Source organism: Tribolium castaneum, chromosome 2 (assembly GCF_031307605.1).
Source record: "Tribolium castaneum strain GA2 chromosome 2, icTriCast1.1, whole genome shotgun sequence".
In the NCBI taxonomy this organism is placed as follows: domain Eukaryota; kingdom Metazoa; phylum Arthropoda; class Insecta; order Coleoptera; family Tenebrionidae; genus Tribolium; species Tribolium castaneum.
In genome coordinates this window covers 21,775,822-21,795,638 of record NC_087395.1, presented here as the reverse complement: position 1 = coordinate 21,795,638, position 19,817 = coordinate 21,775,822, and the positions used below count along the sequence as shown (strand labels likewise).

The following is a 19,817-nucleotide window of genomic DNA, read 5'->3' as shown; positions in this document are numbered from 1 at the left end:
GGCACTTTTTTAAATTTGTTACTCTAATTTTTCACCAAATTTTATGAAAAATCACGAAATTAGAGTAAACAATACATTGTTTTGGAAGTTTCCAAACTTGTAAGTTGATTTTTTATTTGGAAAATTTTATATTTTGAGAAATTATAACAAAATTAAGTCAAAAAACCTGAATTTTAAAATGACATTGTTTTACCGTATCTAATGATTTTCAGAACATTTTTGACTCAACAATTCAAAATTTTTGCCGAATTTCGTCATAAATCTCCTAAAAATTTACCAATTTGTAATTTTTTTAGTAGTAATAATAAATTAATTCATTAATTTTGCGCTGTTTCTCAAGCATGTTTATACAAAAACTACTAAATCAAGCTCACCATTGCATTATTTTTGAACTTTTTTAAGGTGTCAGTTTATTTTTTACTTAGTTTTACGTGTTCTTCTAATGCTTTTGTTTGTACTTTCGTCATAAATCACTTTTTTCTAGAAAAAATTTTTCTATAACTTGTAGAGTTTCTGCTGTAGTTTACAAATAATAATGAATATAGTTTGAAAAATCACTAAATTCTATTCGAAGTTAAACTATTTTGGTAAAACCAGGCCAAAAATTTATCAAATTAGCCAAAAATGATGTAAAATTTGTCTTTTGTCCACGGTTTATTAAGCTAAATTTTTAGTTTTTAACCGACACTTTGCTGATACAAATTAAAAATCACCAAATTATGGCAACAGTTACATTATTTTTTGATTTTTTCAGAATTATATTATAACACCTAACCAAAGATAAAACATATTTGGCCTAATCTTCTCATTTGCGATATGTTTGTAAAATAATTAAATAAATAAATGATTGAAAAACGTTTGAAAAAGACAAAAATAATATAATTATTTGCTGATTTTTTGGTCTATTTAAGCGAAACTTCAAATAAAATTTTAGAATTTAGTTTGAAAACACCAAAATTTTTGGGTGTTTATCTTAACACTCTAAAAATACAAATTTAACGTCGTTTTTGGCTCCAGTTTGAACAAAACTTCGGGCAAAATAAAAAAACAATCAGAATAATAACTTTTTCGATTGAATTTTTTGGGCAATCTTAGCAAACTTAAAAAAACCTTGCATAAATTAGCAACAAAATTAACAACATGTAAGAAATAAATTCAGGTTTGTAGAACTTGGATTTGCTAAATACTGATACAGTAAAACCTCTCAACAACGGACACCGATGGGGAATCTTAAATTGTCCGTTGTAGAGAGGTGTCCACTAACGGGAGGTGGAAATTTTAATAAAGGCTTTGATACGTTCCTACAAAAATGTCCGCTGTAAAGAGGTGTCCGTTATTCGGAAGGTGTCGATTAAGGGAGGTTTCACTATAAATAGGTATTTCTAACTTTTTTATATATTGATTTTTAAGTTTTTCAAGAATATTTTTCTAATCGTAATAGATTTATTTATCTATTATTATTATTATTATTATTATTATTATTATTATTATTATTATTATTACTATAAAATTTATTAAAATTTAATATTTAAATCGCAGTAAGAAAGCGATCTGTAACTGTAAAACCATTAATTCTAGGGCGGTATTTCTTCTTGAACACTACGTAAATTTCCCAATTTTAATAACACAATTTTAATTTGAATTACACCTGAAAATGATTTGACAAGCGTGGGTGTTGGTAGCATCCATATGCAAAAATCCTTTTGCGCCATATAATCCCTCACGGATCATTTAGTTTCCGGGACAGCGAGCGATTCATCCTTGGATGAACGCTTTAAAAAACACGAAATAATTGTCACAAATATTTTATTCATTCTTCGAAGAAGTACGTCATCATTACGGGGGTGTATGTAGTGTTGAAATAGTGGGGGTAGAAGCAAGATAGAAAGCATTACAACGGCGTTTCATCCCTTCATTCCACGTCTCGCCGCTGACGCCGTTGCATCGACGCCGGTCCACCAGGTGGGTGCGAAACTCTTTGCAGGATGCTGGCGTGCTGGCTGCTCTTCACGCTCCTGTCGCTCTCGGACGCCTTCATGGTGAAGGCGGTGACCGCGCGCGACGCCTGGCAGAAGCCCGGATGCCACAAAGTTGGTAAGTTTGGGACGCGGGCCCGGAATTAATGAACTTTTAATTTTAATGTCTCAGGGCATACTAGGAAGATTAGTATTCCCGAATGCGTGGAGTTCCATATGACGACGAACGCCTGCCGCGGGTTTTGCGAAAGCTGGGCGGTTCCGTCAGGGCCTAAAGCCACTCCGACGCAACCTGTTACTTCCGTTGGACAATGTTGTAACATCATGGAGACGGAACCTGTTGAAGCTCGGGTTTTATGCGTGGATGGTGTTCGAACGCTAACTTTTAAATCCGCCGTTAGCTGTTCTTGTTATCACTGTAAGAAGGATTAGATGGATGGAGGCTTCATGGTGTTTCTAGACTTAGTCGTGTAAATGTTCATGTACATTTAATATAGACTATTATTGTAAATATTCTACTGACTGACTGAATTGTAAACTAACTTCATTAAATGTTACTTTCTACAAGGTGTCATTTCTTTACGAAACGGCGAAAGGTTCGCAAAATACGTTTTGTCATCTCTTCGGTTTGAGACATTTAATTTTTTTCTTATTTTTTTAACTTGAGGTGTATTTACAACTATAATAATTATTTTTGAACGATAATCCCAAGGTTCTTATGAATAATTTATTTATTTTTTACGATTGTTTCTATTCAGTACCTTCAAGATTTTTTAAGAATATCTACATAATAATTTAATATAAAGCCGACAGTTTTCTAGTAATTTAAAAAACAACATGCTTGAGTGCGTGGGAAGGATGATCCTTGTGCTGAAAAGTGGTCTTGATTCGATAACTTGGGACCGATTTTTTTTAAACAATTTCAACACAAAAATTAAAGGCAATCACACACGAGATTAAAAAACATCTCTCTTGAATAAAGCAAAGCGAAAAATACATGCGGTGATTCAAAACAGTTGGATTTTTCGTTTTCCAAAGCCACTTAATTTTTATTCCTAATTTTATTTTTTAATTGTTACTTTTATGTTTCCAATTTTGTCGGATCTAATTTATTGTCGTTTGGTAAATGTCTTGAACACCATAAGACACAAACTGGTGAATCCAGTTTTTAAATAATTATCTATTTAGTGTGCCATGACGTAACAAATCAAGTGTCAAAAACATCCTGAAGAGCTAAATCTCGTAAAAAAGGCTCTAACAATTTTTTTGTTTGAATTTTTAAATATCACGACCTAAGAGATGGTCCGAGACCTTTGAATCGCCCAGTATATTATCTAAACTTTTTGACTAGATTTGCCAAAAACGATTTTTTTTTAATTTTTAACTTTCAAATAGTTTTTTTGTTGGTAACAATTTCAGTCTTTTTTTAATATCTGAATCCTAGATTATAAACACGATTTTAAAACGCGTTTCCTTTAGCAACCTGTTTTCACTATTTTAAAACACGCTTTCCATAGCAACGTGTTTTAAATTAATTTTTTCGCTATTTTAAAATACGTTTTAAATTAAAATGTTCCAACAAAAAAAAATTTTGAACAACACTCATACGAAAACGCTTAGAGTTCTCGGGTGTACTAGTATGCAACTCGCATATGCTCGTTGCATAACGACAGCCCTCGAACTTTAAGCTTGTGTTTTCGCTCTCGAATTATTAATAACTATCTACTAATAAAGTCGTCTGATAATTCTGTTTATGTAATTAATTAGTTCAGGAGCTAAAATTTTGTGAGGAAAAAATTAAATTTTTGTTAATATTATTATCTACTATTATTTTCAAAACAACCAAAGTAAAGAATTTTTGAAGATTCATGGAGAGATTTTTATCATTGTTTTTTAAATGTGGAGTTATTAATATTTTTGGGTACGTAAAAAGTGTTTCATGTGACCTGATTTTTTAGCTCCAGAAATTTTGATTTTCTTTATATTTTCTTAAGTTTGCGTTAATTCTGAAATAAATTTTATTAAAATGTTTATAATAAAAAATACCTACGTGTCCCAGCTTATGAGTTATTTTTCTTCTAATTTTTAACGCCTTAATACAGCTAGAGGAGATTAAATAAGGAAGGCAAGAAATGAAATATAAAACCGACAGTTCATTAATTACAAGATGCCTGTTTCTGGCTTTGTAGTAAGAGTGATCTTTCCGTTAAAAAAGTGTTTTTTACTTTATATTACAAAGTATCCTCTTTTTAGCACCGAAATTTTAACGAAAAAATTTCAACACAAAAATTAGGTTTGTTTTTAACAGTCACATAAAGTACAAAAAATATTTCTCGCTAATAAAGCCATAGGAAAAAATGGATGAACTGGTTCAATAAGATTGGAATTTTAAATTTTTTGTGTACCTATTTTTTGAAGACAAATCAAGTACAAACACACATTTTTCTGGAATATCTAAACTTTACAAATTTTTTCTGTTTTCAACAGTGTTTATGAAGTTTTAACTAAAAATTATCAAGCAATTACTGAGTTACAACTCTTTTTTAATGCCCTAATACGACTTACGAAAAGTACTAAGAAATTTGAGGAAAACACTTTGGAGCATTAATTTTTTTCTTGAACAGAAAATTAGAACAGAACATTAGAACATTAGAAAAATGTATGGGCTGATTCAAAACTTTGATTTTATAATTTTTGCAATTTTTGTAAATCAAATAATTAAAACATCTAACAAAAAAAATCCAAAAAACTTTATTCTTAAGACCCTTCCAATGTGATTTGTTTAAAACACGGACAAAATACGGTAAGGTGCTGGCAAAATATGAGCTAGTAACAATAAATTCAATAGTTACGGAACTTATTTTCCCATTTCCTGAAGCTATTTTACACAAAAAAAAACACCTGTAAATCCGTGTGCAAGCTCAAGATATTACACCCACCGATCCCCCAAACCAAATTAATAATTTTGAGTGGGTTTATCGAATTGATTTGGTTTATTTTTGGTATTTGACGACCGGCTACCGGCAAAAATGATTTTGTGAGTCCTTTAAAACGCCCCCATTTTAGTAAATTAGCTTTGTTTAAAAATACGCGAATAAAATTTATTGTTGACACACCTTTCCATGCGAAAAGCTGAAATAACGACTTAGCGGAATTACCCCTGTTTTGATTCCCGAAATAACGAAACAACGGCGAGCCTAGCGTGTGAACAACGCTTAAAACGACTCCCTCGTGCTTACTCCAAATATTTCAGTATCAAAAATGCATCGCAAAATGCACTTCTCTCCTCCGAGTGCCTTATTTCAGCCTCTCCCCCGTCGCACTCGTATAAATTTCGCTCCGTTCCACTTGCAAATCTATCCAATTAATTATTGGTGGTTCTAGAAAAACGTTTTTCCCATCGGATGTCACTTTCATTTTCGTATAAAAGCACCAATTACTCGCTAAATTACTTAATAAAGTTACGGTAATTTATGCATAATCCTTAGAGACGTATGAGCCTTATTATACACTCCTCACTCGATATTTTCCGATCGTGAAAATGGAAATTTAAAAGTTTCGCGTCGATTTGCCCAAGTTACATGTTTACTCAGTGTAATTGTCGGTGATTGCATCCCTAACGAAATTCCCACACAAATTCAGGTGATCGAGAGAGACGTTAACGAAATGGGGGCACAATTTGACAGAATCATTTCTAATACACCATTCGCTGAACTTTTTGCCAATTTGTTATTAACACTGCTTGTTGTGCCATTCGCTGATTGCATCCCACAAGCGTTTTATTTATTCATCGCAAACAATGCTCCGCGGAATGTTGATATTAATTAATTACTAATTTAACGCGGGTTTACTTCCTGCACAAAATGATTCTTTATTTTGGGTGTTTCCACTGCTTTGTTGTTGGATTTTAATGTGCAATAAATACAGCATTCTGAAAGAGCGAAATTAAATCAAAACCTGAAGAAATCAAGAAATTTGTAAGAACCGACTACGGAGGACTATAACGTAGGAGATACAAAATCGCAGGATTTTCTGTACCCAAAAAAATAGTACGGCAGAGTAAAAATGAGGGCGCTTCCAGCGCGGCACTAAATCGTTTTAAATTATTTTAAATCCAACCAATTTACTAATTGTGTGGAAAAAATGCAGAAATGTTGATTTTTGCACCCTTAATAGACTGAGAAAATCTGACGATTGAAATTTTCACAAGAAACATGGGAAAAAAATTATTTAAAATTTAATATTTGTGCCTCGTCCTGTATTTTTCAAGACGCTACGAATACGGTTAAAGATGCAAAAAAAAACGTTAGGAAGAAATTTGTACAGAATTACATTTTCTTTAAAAAAGTCAGCGTGACCATATTTCTATCGTCAACGGTTTAGGCCCTAAAAACGTTCAAAGGCGCTCAAGCGACGGATTCGTGTCATTTTGCCTGTGGTCAAGTAACGGAAAGCTAATTTATACTTAAACTGTAGAAGATAGAAATATGGTGTCGCGGACTTTTTTGTAGGAAATTTTATTCTCTACAACTTTGTTTCCTACACTTTTTTTGTACCTTCAACCGTATTTCCGGCGTTTTGATAAATATGCGACGGTGCGCAAAGAATTATCGCTTAATTTGCGTTCTACCATATATTTTTGCGAACGCTGCGAATACGGTTGAAGATACAAAAAAAGTGTAAGGGACAAAGTTGTAGAGGATTAAATTTTCTACAAAAAAGTCTGCGACTCCATATTTCTATCTTTAACGGTTTAGGTATAAATTAACTTCCCAATACTTGACCACGCAAATCCGTCGCTTGAGTGTCTTTGAACGACTTGGGAACCTAAATGGTTGCAGATAAAGTCACGGTATCGCGGACTTTTTTGTAGGAAATTTAATTCTCTACAACTTTTCTCTTAACATTTTTCTTGCATGAGGAACCGTATTCGCAGCGTTTTGAAAAATATGGGGCAGAGTACAAATGGTACATGTTTGAAATTTTTTAAAATATAGTTTACGATAAAATGTTTGCATTATGTTTATGTCCTACTGTTAAAAATTGAATGCTTTATTGGCCTGTTTTTTTCTATTTGTTATATGTGTTAACTTTTTTAAAATACAGCCAGTTTTTCAAATTCATTGCTCTGAAAACTTACTGCGCTCTCTGGCGACATTAACGGAACTATCGAGACGGAACGTTTCATTTGTACGTCGTCTCATCCTAACCTTTGGATATCCGTAGTTCAAAGTTAGATTTTTTGGTTTTGGTTTTTTCGTTCTTCTTCAGAAATATATCAAATTTAATGTAATTTCGAAGTCATTTTCTACAGTTAATTATTTGTCAAACCAAATAGACAATAAATTTTTCCAATTACATTTTAATTTTCTTTGCGTTTTCCTGGCAAGTGACCTCTATCAGGGACCCTTGCTTGAAACTTTCCTCATCAGAATCTCAACCGTTTTGTTGATGTTTTATTCGGGAGCGGATAGTTGGGGGCGCGACATTAAAACGTTGGTATTGGCGGTGATATCGTGTTGTGGTGAGCACGAATAAACGATCCATTTTACGAGTTTTTCGATGCAGGCGAGTAATCGAGAAGAGCTTTCTGTATTACTTGACAATCTTGGCGGCGTGGGACTGCATATATTAGCGGCTCCTAAGTGTATCACACCTGGTGAACGGTTAATTGCCGGCTGAAGTGTGGGCGAACAGAGTCCCTCGTCGCAGGATCAAGGACCTACATTTTGGTCAGCTTTTAATCAATTCCCAGGGACGTCAGCGAGGCTGTTATTTGGGTTAATTGTCGGGCCGCCGCTATTATTCAAAATTAAATTGGAATTTGATTTTTTTCAAAAATAAAATAAACTGGGACGAGATTGGAGTTTTGTCTATCGCTAAGTGCTGGAAAATAGATCGTATAGTTTTACAACTATTGTCGCGTTTTCTCGAGAGACGTGTCCAGTGTCACACCACACCCTTCTCTTTTCTGCCATTATTCCATTAATTAATTTGGAAAAATGCACGCGAACTGCGTGCTCGAAAGTTTCCTATTTGGAACGCACTTAATCAAATTGTTGTATTTTTCGAATGGAACTTTTCTGTTTGATAAACACAGGTGATTAGTCTAACGATCTTAAGCCTGGGACATTGCGTTATTTCATTAAATCGTTAACTAGTTTCAGTGCACTAAGTTCATTTGCTTCTGGAGATTTAATGCAATTGGGAGGGTCTTTGGGCTTCAAAAATAATTGGGATTATGCATCCGGTTCTCCCGTTTGGGTTATTAAAACGTATTCCATTTGTATCTTGTCACAAACACATTCGGTAAATGGAAATAGGGATTTACTGCATTTTTATACTGCGCATGCAGTTGGTTTCTGCTCAAAGTAGCTCCAACTTTGCAATTATGTTGGCAGTAGTGGCCAACTTTACTCAGAGCTGTATTTCTTCAAATGATTGTTTTTCAAAAATTGATACGAAAAAAAAGTGAAAATTGTTCAGGCTCCTTGCTTCAAAACGAATAACTCAAAGCGCCTTATTTTCTCTAAAAATGGCAATAGCTTGAACACATTAGTGCTCACTTTTATTAGTCCCAAAACTATAAAAACGCCAAAGTCGCATTTTCTAACAAAATTAACGGTTGTGCGCTTAAAAAAATATTACCTAATTCAATGATTATTTTATAATTTTATTAATCTTAGCTAATATAGCATTTTATTCTGGTCAAAAATGTCGATACTGTGAAACCTCTTTTAAGACACCTCCGAATGACGGATATCTCTTCACAACGGACATTTTTGTGGAAACGTACCAAAACCTTAAAATTTCCATCTCCCATTAGCGGACACCACTCCACAACGGACAATTTAAGATATCCCATCGGTGTCCGTTGTTGGGAGGTTTTACTGTAATTGCATTTTTATCAATAAATAATTATTTGTGCGTTGTCTCATTAGATATGGGTAGTTATGACGTTATGACATATTGTATTGTTTTAAAACTGATCAAAAAACAAACCAGGATATTTTGGCAATTAGTTTAAAAAATTGGGCATTTGTGTTTTTTTCTCGTTTATTTATTTATTTATTAAAGCAAGTGTGTTAGTTGTAACCAATAATTTTTAATAGAAATTTACTAAGAATAGAATAAATTATAAATTTTGTACTCCAGATTTTCTATGATTTCCTCATGATTTTTTTAAAACGATTCCCCGTGATTTCCTCAAGACTTTCTCTGATTTCTCCAAATTTGTAGACATTTAAATATTTTGGAATTATTAAAAAAAATTAATTGGAATCTCATTTATTTGGATAAATTCCAGGTATAATATAAAAACAATTACGATGAATTATTATTACAAATTACTCTCAAAATTACAATTCTTTCTGTATTTTTGGAACTGGAATTAGATTAGATTAGTTGTTCCGAGCTTACAATTCCGAGTTTATTATTATTTTAAATATTATGATTGATGATTAGGTTTTGATCAACTTTTAGATTTATTTTCTTAAAGAATTTTAATGAAATTGGATACTTTTAGGATAAGAAATGAGTTAGTTATTTGTACAAAGTTATTTGTTCTGGTAATTGTATGTATACCTAATCAAAACCCAGTTAGCAAGTTTTTAAAGATTGAAAAATGATATTTACATAGCAAAAATAATATTCCATTGAAATTTACGTAATGTATTCATTTTTTGGCATTCTTACAAATTAAGTGCAATTTTTTTGCTAAGTTAAATTTAATTTATACTATTTTTAGGACTTTTCATCTTAATGGAATTGTTTTAGTATTTTTTCCCGTATTGGTTATTAATTTCTGTAGCAAGGTTCACTTCATTTTTTATATTTATATTTAAAAATTTGCTTCTGTAGGTATGTCATGGATTCATTTTCTTAGAAATTTTTTAATATAAATGGTGATAGTTTGTATCGAAGATTTCTTCTTTCATTTGTAAGTTTTTTTCACTGAATTATTCATGCAAAAAAGATAGAAAGAGCTTTTAAGAGCCCAATTTTTCCCAAAATTAATTAGTGAAATACACTTACCTGTTATTACTACTATGAATGTATTTTTTGCTTCTCTGTTGATTAAAAATTGTGAAATCGCTAATTAAACAACGAAATTGTTTCGTGTTCGCTTTTTATCTATGTTATTTTTTTCGTTATGCTTTAGGTAATTAAAATTTTTTAGACTTATTCTGCTCACTTCTGTGTAAATAGCTCCATATTTTTCATTGCTGGTAAATAAATAAATTTCATTAAAAATAATTTACCGGGCCAGGATTTGCATAAAATGGACCCAATAAAATTTAAATTTACTACCCAAGATTTATTAAAAATGTGTTGGCGGCGTCCTTGTGTTCCTTTCATCATTTAATCCTTCAATTGTAAAAAAGGGGAACAAATAATATAAAGAGTTAATGCTCGAGAGTACTTCAAATGATTTATTGATTCAAACTTAAATAGTTACACAGCGTTTACTTACAATATAATACTGACTAAGTCTGAACACTGAGAAATGTACATATAGACAGATTTGCGATAAATAAATAAATAGTATTCTCATGTAACTCATTACAAAAATAGAGACTCATCGTAATTTATTCATTGTGTCTACCTATGTGTTAATATACAAGCAGTCAAACAATTAAACCTGGACCCAGCCAATCCAGTCATTGAAACGAACTAAAAAAATTACGAACAATAATTGTATGTTGTAGGGAATTGAAACACAAGTCGTAAATTCGCGTTTTTTTCGACGTCTTGTATATTAATTACAGCGTTTTGAAGTTAATTAATTCTGAAACCAAGCGAAGCCGGATGAGAACGTTGCGGTCTATATCTTAAACCTTCACAACTGGTGTCTGAGGAAGAGCACTGCTGGCATTTACATCCTGCAGCTTCCAAATACTCGTATCTGGCAGCCGAAGGATTAGCGCCTTCTTCGCAATGGCGCAGTGTTACGACTGAGCGATTACGGCCGTAATGCACGCACACGGGATGATTCGATTTTTTGTACGGGAATCTCCAATCTGATATCTAGAAAAGAGTTAAACTTCAAAACTGCGAAGTTTCAGAGCGAAATTACCATTCGCGACAAAGTCATCTCGTTTTGCCACAAGGCACAAGACGTATTTTTACATTAAACGAAACCGAGAAACAATACATGCTAAATTACGGGTACGTGGATGTTCAACTCCTACGTAATTTATTTAATTAAATTCAACATTCAATAAACAATAAAATTGCGACTGAACTACTCAATAATACTCAGTAGGTATTTCATTTATGCCAAAAATATATAAACTCAATAGTTGAAAATAATAAGTTAACAAAAGAATTAACCCATTTATATAATATGTAAATTTTTGGGCAATAGGAGCGTGGTACCTAATTTATGTTTTTAAAATCATGTCATAAACTAATAAACTGGCAACGTATTTTAATAAATTTTTGCTTTTTTGAAACGATTAAACTAAGAACTTATCGGTGTTATTCTGACATTTTGCTAAGCTGGACTAAAAAACAAAAAATTTTGTCAAAAGTGAGGATTTTAGAAATTATGTATTGCACAAGATGTTTCCAAAAGTAAGCCGAAAAATCAATAAATTATGGTATAATTTTTTTTCATCAGAGGCAGGTTGCTAAAAAAACAAAAGTGCCACTAAATTTTGCCTTCCTCGAGCATTTATACTTTTCTGTCAGAAATTAATACATTGTTTAGCAAAATTTTATCACAAGTAGATCAAAAAATACACAGTTAAAAAATACACACAAAAAAATACAGTTAGCTCGAACATAAATCATCTTTTGTATTTATTGTATTTGTATTTATTTTTGTTTTTATTTTGTCTTTGTTATGCCAAAAAACACTAAAAGGACTCGACTATTTTTGTTATAAAGTTTCTTTTGGTTCATTAGCACAGTTATCATCAAAAAATGAATTTTTTTGCGAAACTTTGTCAAAAACTCCGAAAATTCCCATAGAGTCGAATATGGTGTTAGTTTTGCTAGTTTTGCTATCCATTTTTCTAAAAAAGTTTTTTAAAGAATTATTACTTTAAAATTGTCAAACTTAGTGAAAAAGAGTAGTCAGATAATTTTTTCTTTTTCCAAAAATTTCGTGATAGATAAACCGAAAAATCCACAAATGTTTCAGTGGCATTTTGAAATGAAAGCGCACTTTTTTGAGATACTTTGCTAAGTTGGGCTTAAAATCATAATTTTTTCAGTTTACAGTTTTATATATTATCACGTTTTTCATCTAGACGTAATTATTTTACAAAATTTTGTTAAAACTAAGTCGAAAAATTGTCGAATTGGGTTGAAAATGGTATTGGTTTTATTTTTTTTTCGAAGGTTTGAGCAAGTTTTTCAGCTAAAATACCATTTTTTCAGGGAAGTTTATCAAGAATAATTTAAACAATCGTCGATTTTAACGAAAATTATAAATATTCCTGTTTTTTTTTTTTGAGACATTCATTAAACAAGATTTTGAGTTTTAGCAAAATGTTGTTAAAGCGGAACGAAACACAACTTTTGGTCTAAAGATTAACACATTTTTCAATCCAAAATGCAATTGTTTAATCATATTATTCGAAAATGGAGCAAATTGTACTGTTTTCAAGCGTTTTTGTAAATTTTGAGCTGAAAAATTGTTAACTTAGTTTGACGAAAGGTGGATTTTGCAATCGTCAGAAATTAATATAAAATATATAAATAAAAAATATAAGAACATATAATAATAAAATATAAATACAACAATGTATTTTTTCTACAAATTGTTCATTGTGAAACTGAAAGTAGTTTTACAAGAACTTTTGTGCGACTCCTTTTAGTAGTCCTTTAGAAGTTATATTGGCAGTGCTGGGCTGAGTGTGATCTCAACAGTGTCAAGTTATTTATTGACAAAGCTCGAATAATTAACAAAATTAATAAGAAATAGTGTGAACAGATTTTCATAAGTTAAATAAAACAAAAACAAAATAAAAAGGAAAAAAAATAGTATATTACACTCGTTTTATACAACTTAACTGTGGCACTCCTTCGTCGTGCTCCAAAACCATTCGTGCCACAATAGAACGTCTTATAAAACTCGTTTGATAATATCCTATTTCAAAATGTATGCCCAGGACAAAGTTATCCGACTATTGTAAAATCCACCCTAAGTCACTATTTTACAGTTTTGTCATTTTATTAGCAAGTTTTTTTCACATAGTTTCGGCAAAAATAACCTGAAAGCTCGCCAAATGTTCAGAAATGATCATATTCACTTTTTTTCCCTTTCTTTAATAATTAATGTTTTTTCGTTATTTTTGATTCAATTTTAACACTTACATAATTGATCGCAGCATTTGTGTTAAAGAATGAACGTTTAGTCACAAAACTGCACAACGAAAAGTAAGCAATATTTCTCCGAGTTTTTGAATAAATTAATGTGTTATTACAACTGAAATTTGTTTTTTGTTACACGGCGTGGAACTTCCGTGAAAATTATAAGATTTATAAATAAATCAAATAAATAAATAATTGTTTTCTGTGATATTTATTAATTTTAATTTTGGGCCAAAAATATCCAAAATTTCATTTTTAGTAAAGTATGACTGCTGTTATCTGACAACCATTATAAGTATGTATAATTTAAATTTCACCTCGTTATAGGAAATGACGTTTTTTGCTGTATAAATAGCTCCTGTTGTAAAATTTAATAAGAGTTTTTTCGATAATGCACTTTCATGCAACTCTTTAAAAGCTCGTTATTTATTTATCCCAATGCGACCCGAGTAATATATTGCATTATGAGATTTCCTCACCGAAAAAACCGCGCTCCTGCATTTGGTTCTATAATTTTCATTGATAAAATTTGGGTGTTGCTAGAGCACGCACCGTTGCGTCGTTCTTTTGTGACCCACATTTACAACGTTGCAAACGCTTAAAGGATTTTCACCGTAATTACGATTTTCCAATTCTCCCAGTGTTGGGATTACTGTACAATTAAAAAATGCATTCATTAAAAGAAAACCGGCCGCGTCTACAAGCAACTATTTATCGATGTTTCGCGATTAATGGCCGCATTATCCCCGCCAAATGTTACGTTTTATGGGCGATGGAATGGGTTGTTAAAAAGCGCAAATGGACCGGTGGCCGTTAAATCACGACAATAATTAAACAATTCGATCGCGTTTATGCGTCATAACGCGAAAATTTCGGGCAAACCGCTCGAGCGCTAAATTTAGTTTTTCGGTTATCCCTCAAAGCCTCCTTTTTCTAATCCGTCTTCGAGTTGTCCATTTCTGGATTAGCGAGATTTATGCATGTGGAGACCAAACTCCAATTAAACCGGCGATAAATCAGCGAATAAATTCATACCTCATTCGAGTCGCATCGCCCCCAACAGGCCATAACGGAAAGAGTGTCCCAACATTGTTTGCCGTTGTCGTCCGTTTGTGTCACTCGGTACGTGTACATCCTCCGGTGGCATTCGATGGTTCCGGAGGCGTCCAGCGGCTCCAAGCCGGCCTCTATTATGCTCTGGCAACGCACTAAAGCGCTCAAACCGACGAAAAGCCACACTTGCACCCCCAGCATTATCCTTCTTAAGCTTTGATGTATTAACAATGCTCTGGAAAGATAAGAACTTTGCTCAAAATCTGCGCAAAAATTAATAAGTGGCTAATCCCGGGGGTAATTGCGGAAAAAATGTAATTAACTGAGTGGGGAGCCTGTCTAGAAGCCTCCCACGGCAGTGTTCACTCAATTGTTGCATTTTTCTATAATCATTGCAAATTGCTACCATGGAACAATTTACGAGCTTTCACAAGACACTAAAACTTGAATTTAGTATTCTTTTGAGCGCTTTTTTAGCCAGAGAACACAACTACAATTTTTTTGATACGGCGCTCATTTGAAAGTCTAATCTGATCCAAAATAATAAAGGACGATGACTGGAAGCTCTTTAAATATGAAAATTGGATAAGTGTAGAGATGTGTTTTGCATTCATTTTTAAGGCGGGACGAGGAAATATTGATGCACATTCATAATGGGGAGCTTATCTACAAATTTTCACAGAGCTAGAGTTAATAATTTGAGAGATTTTGTCAAGTTAAATAATTTATTTACTTATTTCTAATAATGTAATATTACAAAGCTTATTGCAAAAGAAACTTGTTCTTATGAAAAACATCTCGAAGATAAATTACTTTGGTTTTCAAAATTTGATCAGTAACATATTTTTTAATAACAAGTGGTGGCAGCCGACTAAAATAAGACTCCTATAAATTTTAATAAACTTGATGACAGCATAGTATATTATCATACGAGTTTTATAAGACATTCTATTGTGGCACGAATTGTTTTGGAGCACGACGAAGGAGTGCCACAATTAAGTCTTATTAAACGAGTGTAATATACTATTTTTTCTACTTCCTATTTTTGTTGTTTGTTTTTTTTCAGTTAACTTATCAAAATCTGTTCAAACTATTTAATAAAATTTAATGAAATTTTTTAATGATTACCGATCCAGTCTGCAAGGAATTAGTATTATTGGTTGCATGTTAACAAAAATTCAGAAATAACCTTTGTATTTTTGCAAACGCTGGAAATACGGTTGAAAATACAATAAAGACTAAGGAAAAAATTGTAGAGAATTAAATTTTCTACGAAAAGTTTGCGGCGCCAAATTTTTATCAACGGTTTAACTTACGAAAAACTTGTCGGGAGTTTGGTTCTCAAAATTTGATCAGTAAAATATTTTTTAATAACAAGAGGTGGCAGGCAACTAAAAATTAGTAAAAATAATAAGAGAAACCCAAAGATTTTGGAAGACAACTGGAAACTGTAAAAAATTGCCAGTTTTTTGAAGATTTATAATTTTTATTTAATTTTAACTTAAACAGAGACGAAATACAATCTAACAAATTTTATTCTAATTTTTATCCTATTTTATCTAATTTTTTTTAAATATTTTTTCATAAAATTATACACAGATTGCTAATTTGATTAATGTCATTTAGAAAAAACTACTAAAATTTGTAAAACATATCACAAAAACCTACAAATTTTGTTACTTATTTGTTATATAAAGTGAAGTATGTAATTTTTGTGTCAGGATAATAAAAGAGCATTTCTATATTTTTTGTGACTTTATTTATTCTTTTTGTCTTTTTTCTGTCTTGAAATAATTTTATGCTGGATAACTGTTCCTAGAATATTACTGGGTTATTAAGAGAAAATGAGTTTATGTATATTTAACGAATAAAAATTTAGTCCTTCATTCATTGAGTTTATTATTATTTATTGCTCTAATTAGTGATTAATACCAATTTTCACTGTTAAATATTTTACAGGGATCAATTGAACACTCGAAAAATAGGTTCTAAATATTTTTTTTACCAATAGAAACATATTTAACATAATAACATAAACTTCTTTTTGGAATCCTTGCCGATGATAGATTTTTTCTCTAACAAGCATCATTTAAAAATATTTTTTAAACAATAGTTACATAAATTTTTGTATAAAAGACATCTGTTTCAAAAAACTCAGATTTTACAAATAAAAAAAATTCTAATTTACAAATCCATGGTCGATTTCGCGTAAATAAATTTACATGCGATGTACTGTTGCGGCTGCAGCGCAGTATGTCACCCTCTGGGGCAAATAAGTTTTTCATTTTACCAAAAATTCAGAGAAATGTCTGGAAAGTAACACAAGTGTCACATTTATGAATCGATTTCATTCTCACGACTGATATTGGAGACACTAAGAATTCGCATCTGGAGACAAGGTGTCATCATTTCTGCAGTAATTAAGCGAATTTTTTTACACTCGGTTGGGCTGAATTTTAAATAATTAGGTAATTAAAATGTGTAGGACAAGGAGTGGAATTAAGCCGTAACCTAATTGTTGTAACAGCGATTATCTTTTAATGTCAAACAAACCCAGATTTATCTCTCATTTTTTAAACTCCACCTACAATGAGTACGTTATCAAACCGAAAAATAAATTGCAGCCACAAAGGCGTTATCACAGAATTAATTTTAATTTTCTTCTGTAAAAATACATCTTGGTGAGGTACAGTAAAGCAAAGCGGTGATGTATGTGACAGGCCCCTGGGCACCACTTTGTATTTCGATAATTTGTAGCAAGAACGTGCACAAAACTCTCAAAAACTAACGTAATCAAATTAGTGAATCAACAAATCTGTCAATAAAAGTAACACCCAGTTTGTTTGAATTTCGGAAAAATCAAACACGCTTAATTGTATTTGATTGGAGCCGTGCCAAAAATATTGGATTTTAATAACAATTGCGGTTTCGGGATAGTTATTATTAAAAGTAAACAAATCACGCTGGTGGAAATCGATTGTTTTTGTATCAAAAACGCATTTGTAGAATGTGATAGTAGGCGTTATGAAGCCGGCGGTTGAAATAATTTTATCTTAATCTCGACATTAATTATTTTGAAACAACTTTATGAAAATGTTGCGTAAATATTGACTTTGGCCGTGTTTTCTTAAGTTTTGCTAGTGGTGATTTTGTATGGTTTAGCATTCATATTTAAAACCAGAAAGGTGTTGTGAATTATTTAGATAACGTTCGGGTTTTGCAACTTAACAACCACTTTGCTCCTGAGATAATTTATTTCACTATTTTTTCAAGGGCCGAAACACTCGTGGAAATTAAAAGCCACCACGCGTGAATATCTTTAAACAAACTCAAGAGACGATGTTTTTTCAGCAAAGTAGCGTATCCTGTTCATGTTTTATTAGCGGTAAAATTAATGGCTCGCTCCCTGTGGTCACCCTAATCTCATTATTATTATTATTTGAGACGGCCGTTAATTCTGCCAAAAACAACAACGAGTTATTTAAATTTGAGTCATTGTGAAGGGCTGGGGCGGGGAGTGCAAGCAAAAATCACGTCGAACTCACCTGTTGTTTCCGGTAAAAGAGGTGGGTTCTTCTAAGGGTGACAGTGAGACAACTTTCTGATTAATAAAAGTTGTGTACCGCGCTCATTATACACGGGAGGGCGTGTTTTGAGGGCGCAAGCGCCCCACAGGTGCGAAAAATGATTGCTTTTCTTTTACAACGAAAATTAAAAATAGTGTTTGACGTAAGTTTTGGTCTTGCCAGTGGGTGGTAACAGTACGGACTTGTTAAAACTTCGCCAAGATGCATCGGTAATTGGGAATTAGCAAGTTTGGATTCGGTGACGATGGTTGACCGGTTCTGCAAAATGCTACTTTGTTGGAAATGAAATTGGTAAACCCGGTGCGAATTTTCGTTCCGGGTGATCAATACTCAGATCTTATGCCATCGTGAAATTTAACCTACCCTTTAATGTTAAGCCTTTAACTTTTAATGAGGTGTAGGACGCTCTGCAACACATTGGAAAAATGGATTCGTAATTATAAAACAAAGGTTTGCGTCGTAAATAATGAAACTTGAAAGAATTGTAAACGGCGGGTTTTGTTGAAACATCAAACGTTTTATTAAAGTGAATTAATTATTCTGCAGTTTTTGATATTTTTATTTAGTTTTGGGGGCACGTCTGATAGGATTATTATCCACAATGAACATTTACTTGACGAGAAATGAAATTGTGGCGAGTTAATAGGTTGCGAAATGGTGGATGCGCCGGGCTAAAGCATAACTATTACAAACTTTAGTCAGGCTCTTGTGGTATTTTTATAATTGGTGCTTATAACAACGTTATTAACACGTCCAAAAGAGTGTTATAATGAACAGGTACCAAAGCTGACTTAAAAATAAACAATAGATAATGCCCATCAAACCAAAATCTGAAATTTTTTAACTAAGTCTCGGACTAGTGATAATAGAAATAAAAGTATTTATACTTTGTTCTCACGAGATAAGTACTTTAAAGGTTACATTTTGAGAGTTTTTGGCATTTTCATTGACTGAAATTACAAACTTACAAAATTAGAAACTTATCTCAGACGATAAGTTTGCACGATTGGATAGAAAAGAAAAGAAAATACAACTGTTATTACAGGTTATTTTTATTTATTAATGGTAAACAGATGGTTACGAAAAAATGTGCATCTTGTTACTTTTAATAATAAGAAAGATAAAAATTTGTTTAAAACTTTGCCGACACGTCATCTTTTGCTTAGACGTCGAAAATAAAAGATCATAGCAAAATGGAGTTTTACTAAAATTGTTATCTCAAAAAACTCGAGAATGTGTCACTCGTTTTTTTCTAAACTTCTTAATTTCGGAGATCCTTCGTTCGGATCGACATGCAAAATTATTCTGCACAGCCTGATTCTTAAAATGTACCTGGTTGTTAAAAAGAGTCCATGCTGGAGAAAATAATAAAAAATTTGCTGTGTAACCAATTTTGAAATACTATTTATCTTATTTTTTAGCGTTGTGTCGTCATTACATTGTGTGATAATGAACACAAAAAATTAGAGCTGGTTTACAGGGAATTTTAGTTGTAACCAAATTTTAATTCGAGATAACTCGAAATTCGGAAATAAATTTTAATTTTGCTTTCTGTAAGCCAAGCCTTAGTCTTCGAACAACAACATTTATTTAAAATTCATAAATTTGTATTTTCTACGCCTCTCTGAAACAACAAATTTTGAATTAGGAGTTTTATTGTTTAAAGGCCAATAGACTCACTCGAGCATTTTGTATCTATGCTATTTGAATAGGTATTGTAAATTAATAATAAATTAATAAATTGTAAAGTAATAATTGTAAAATAAAAAATTTTTATCTTCGTGAAAACCTACTATATAGATTTAATATCCACAACTCTAATCTAAGATTTCCTAATTTACTTTATTGTTATTTTATTTATTTTTTTATTTTATTTATT

At 31.9% G+C, this 19,817-nt stretch overlaps 2 protein-coding genes across 3 annotated transcripts; one reads left to right on the top strand and one right to left on the bottom strand.

Annotated features, from left to right (window-relative positions):
- Nucleotides 1–1,925: 1,925 nt before the first annotated feature.
- Gpa2 (Glycoprotein hormone alpha 2) lies at nt 1,926–2,408 on the top strand. The gene is made up of 2 exons (NM_001170773.1): nt 1,926–2,094; nt 2,149–2,408. The coding sequence occupies exons 1-2, from the start codon at nt 1,986–1,988 to the stop codon at nt 2,406–2,408; spliced, it is 369 nt and encodes a 122-aa protein (NP_001164244.1). The 5' UTR covers nt 1,926–1,985.
- Nucleotides 2,409–10,381: 7,973 nt separating this feature from the next.
- Nucleotides 10,382–18,012, bottom strand: Gpb5 (Glycoprotein hormone beta 5). Of its 2 annotated transcripts, XM_008199771.3 has the most exons (3): nt 17,897–18,012; nt 14,334–14,586; nt 10,382–11,003 (listed from the first exon to the last, which is right to left on the bottom strand). In XM_008199771.3, the coding sequence occupies exons 2-3, from the start codon at nt 14,550–14,552 to the stop codon at nt 10,755–10,757; spliced, it is 468 nt and encodes a 155-aa protein (XP_008197993.1). In that variant the 5' UTR covers nt 14,553–14,586; nt 17,897–18,012; the 3' UTR covers nt 10,382–10,754. The 2 variants fall into 2 exon arrangements, with proteins under 2 accessions (XP_008197993.1, NP_001280517.1); NM_001293588.1 differs by lacking the exon at nt 17,897–18,012 and having other exon boundaries at nt 10,755–11,003; nt 14,334–14,552.
- Nucleotides 18,013–19,817: the final 1,805 nt, after the last annotated feature.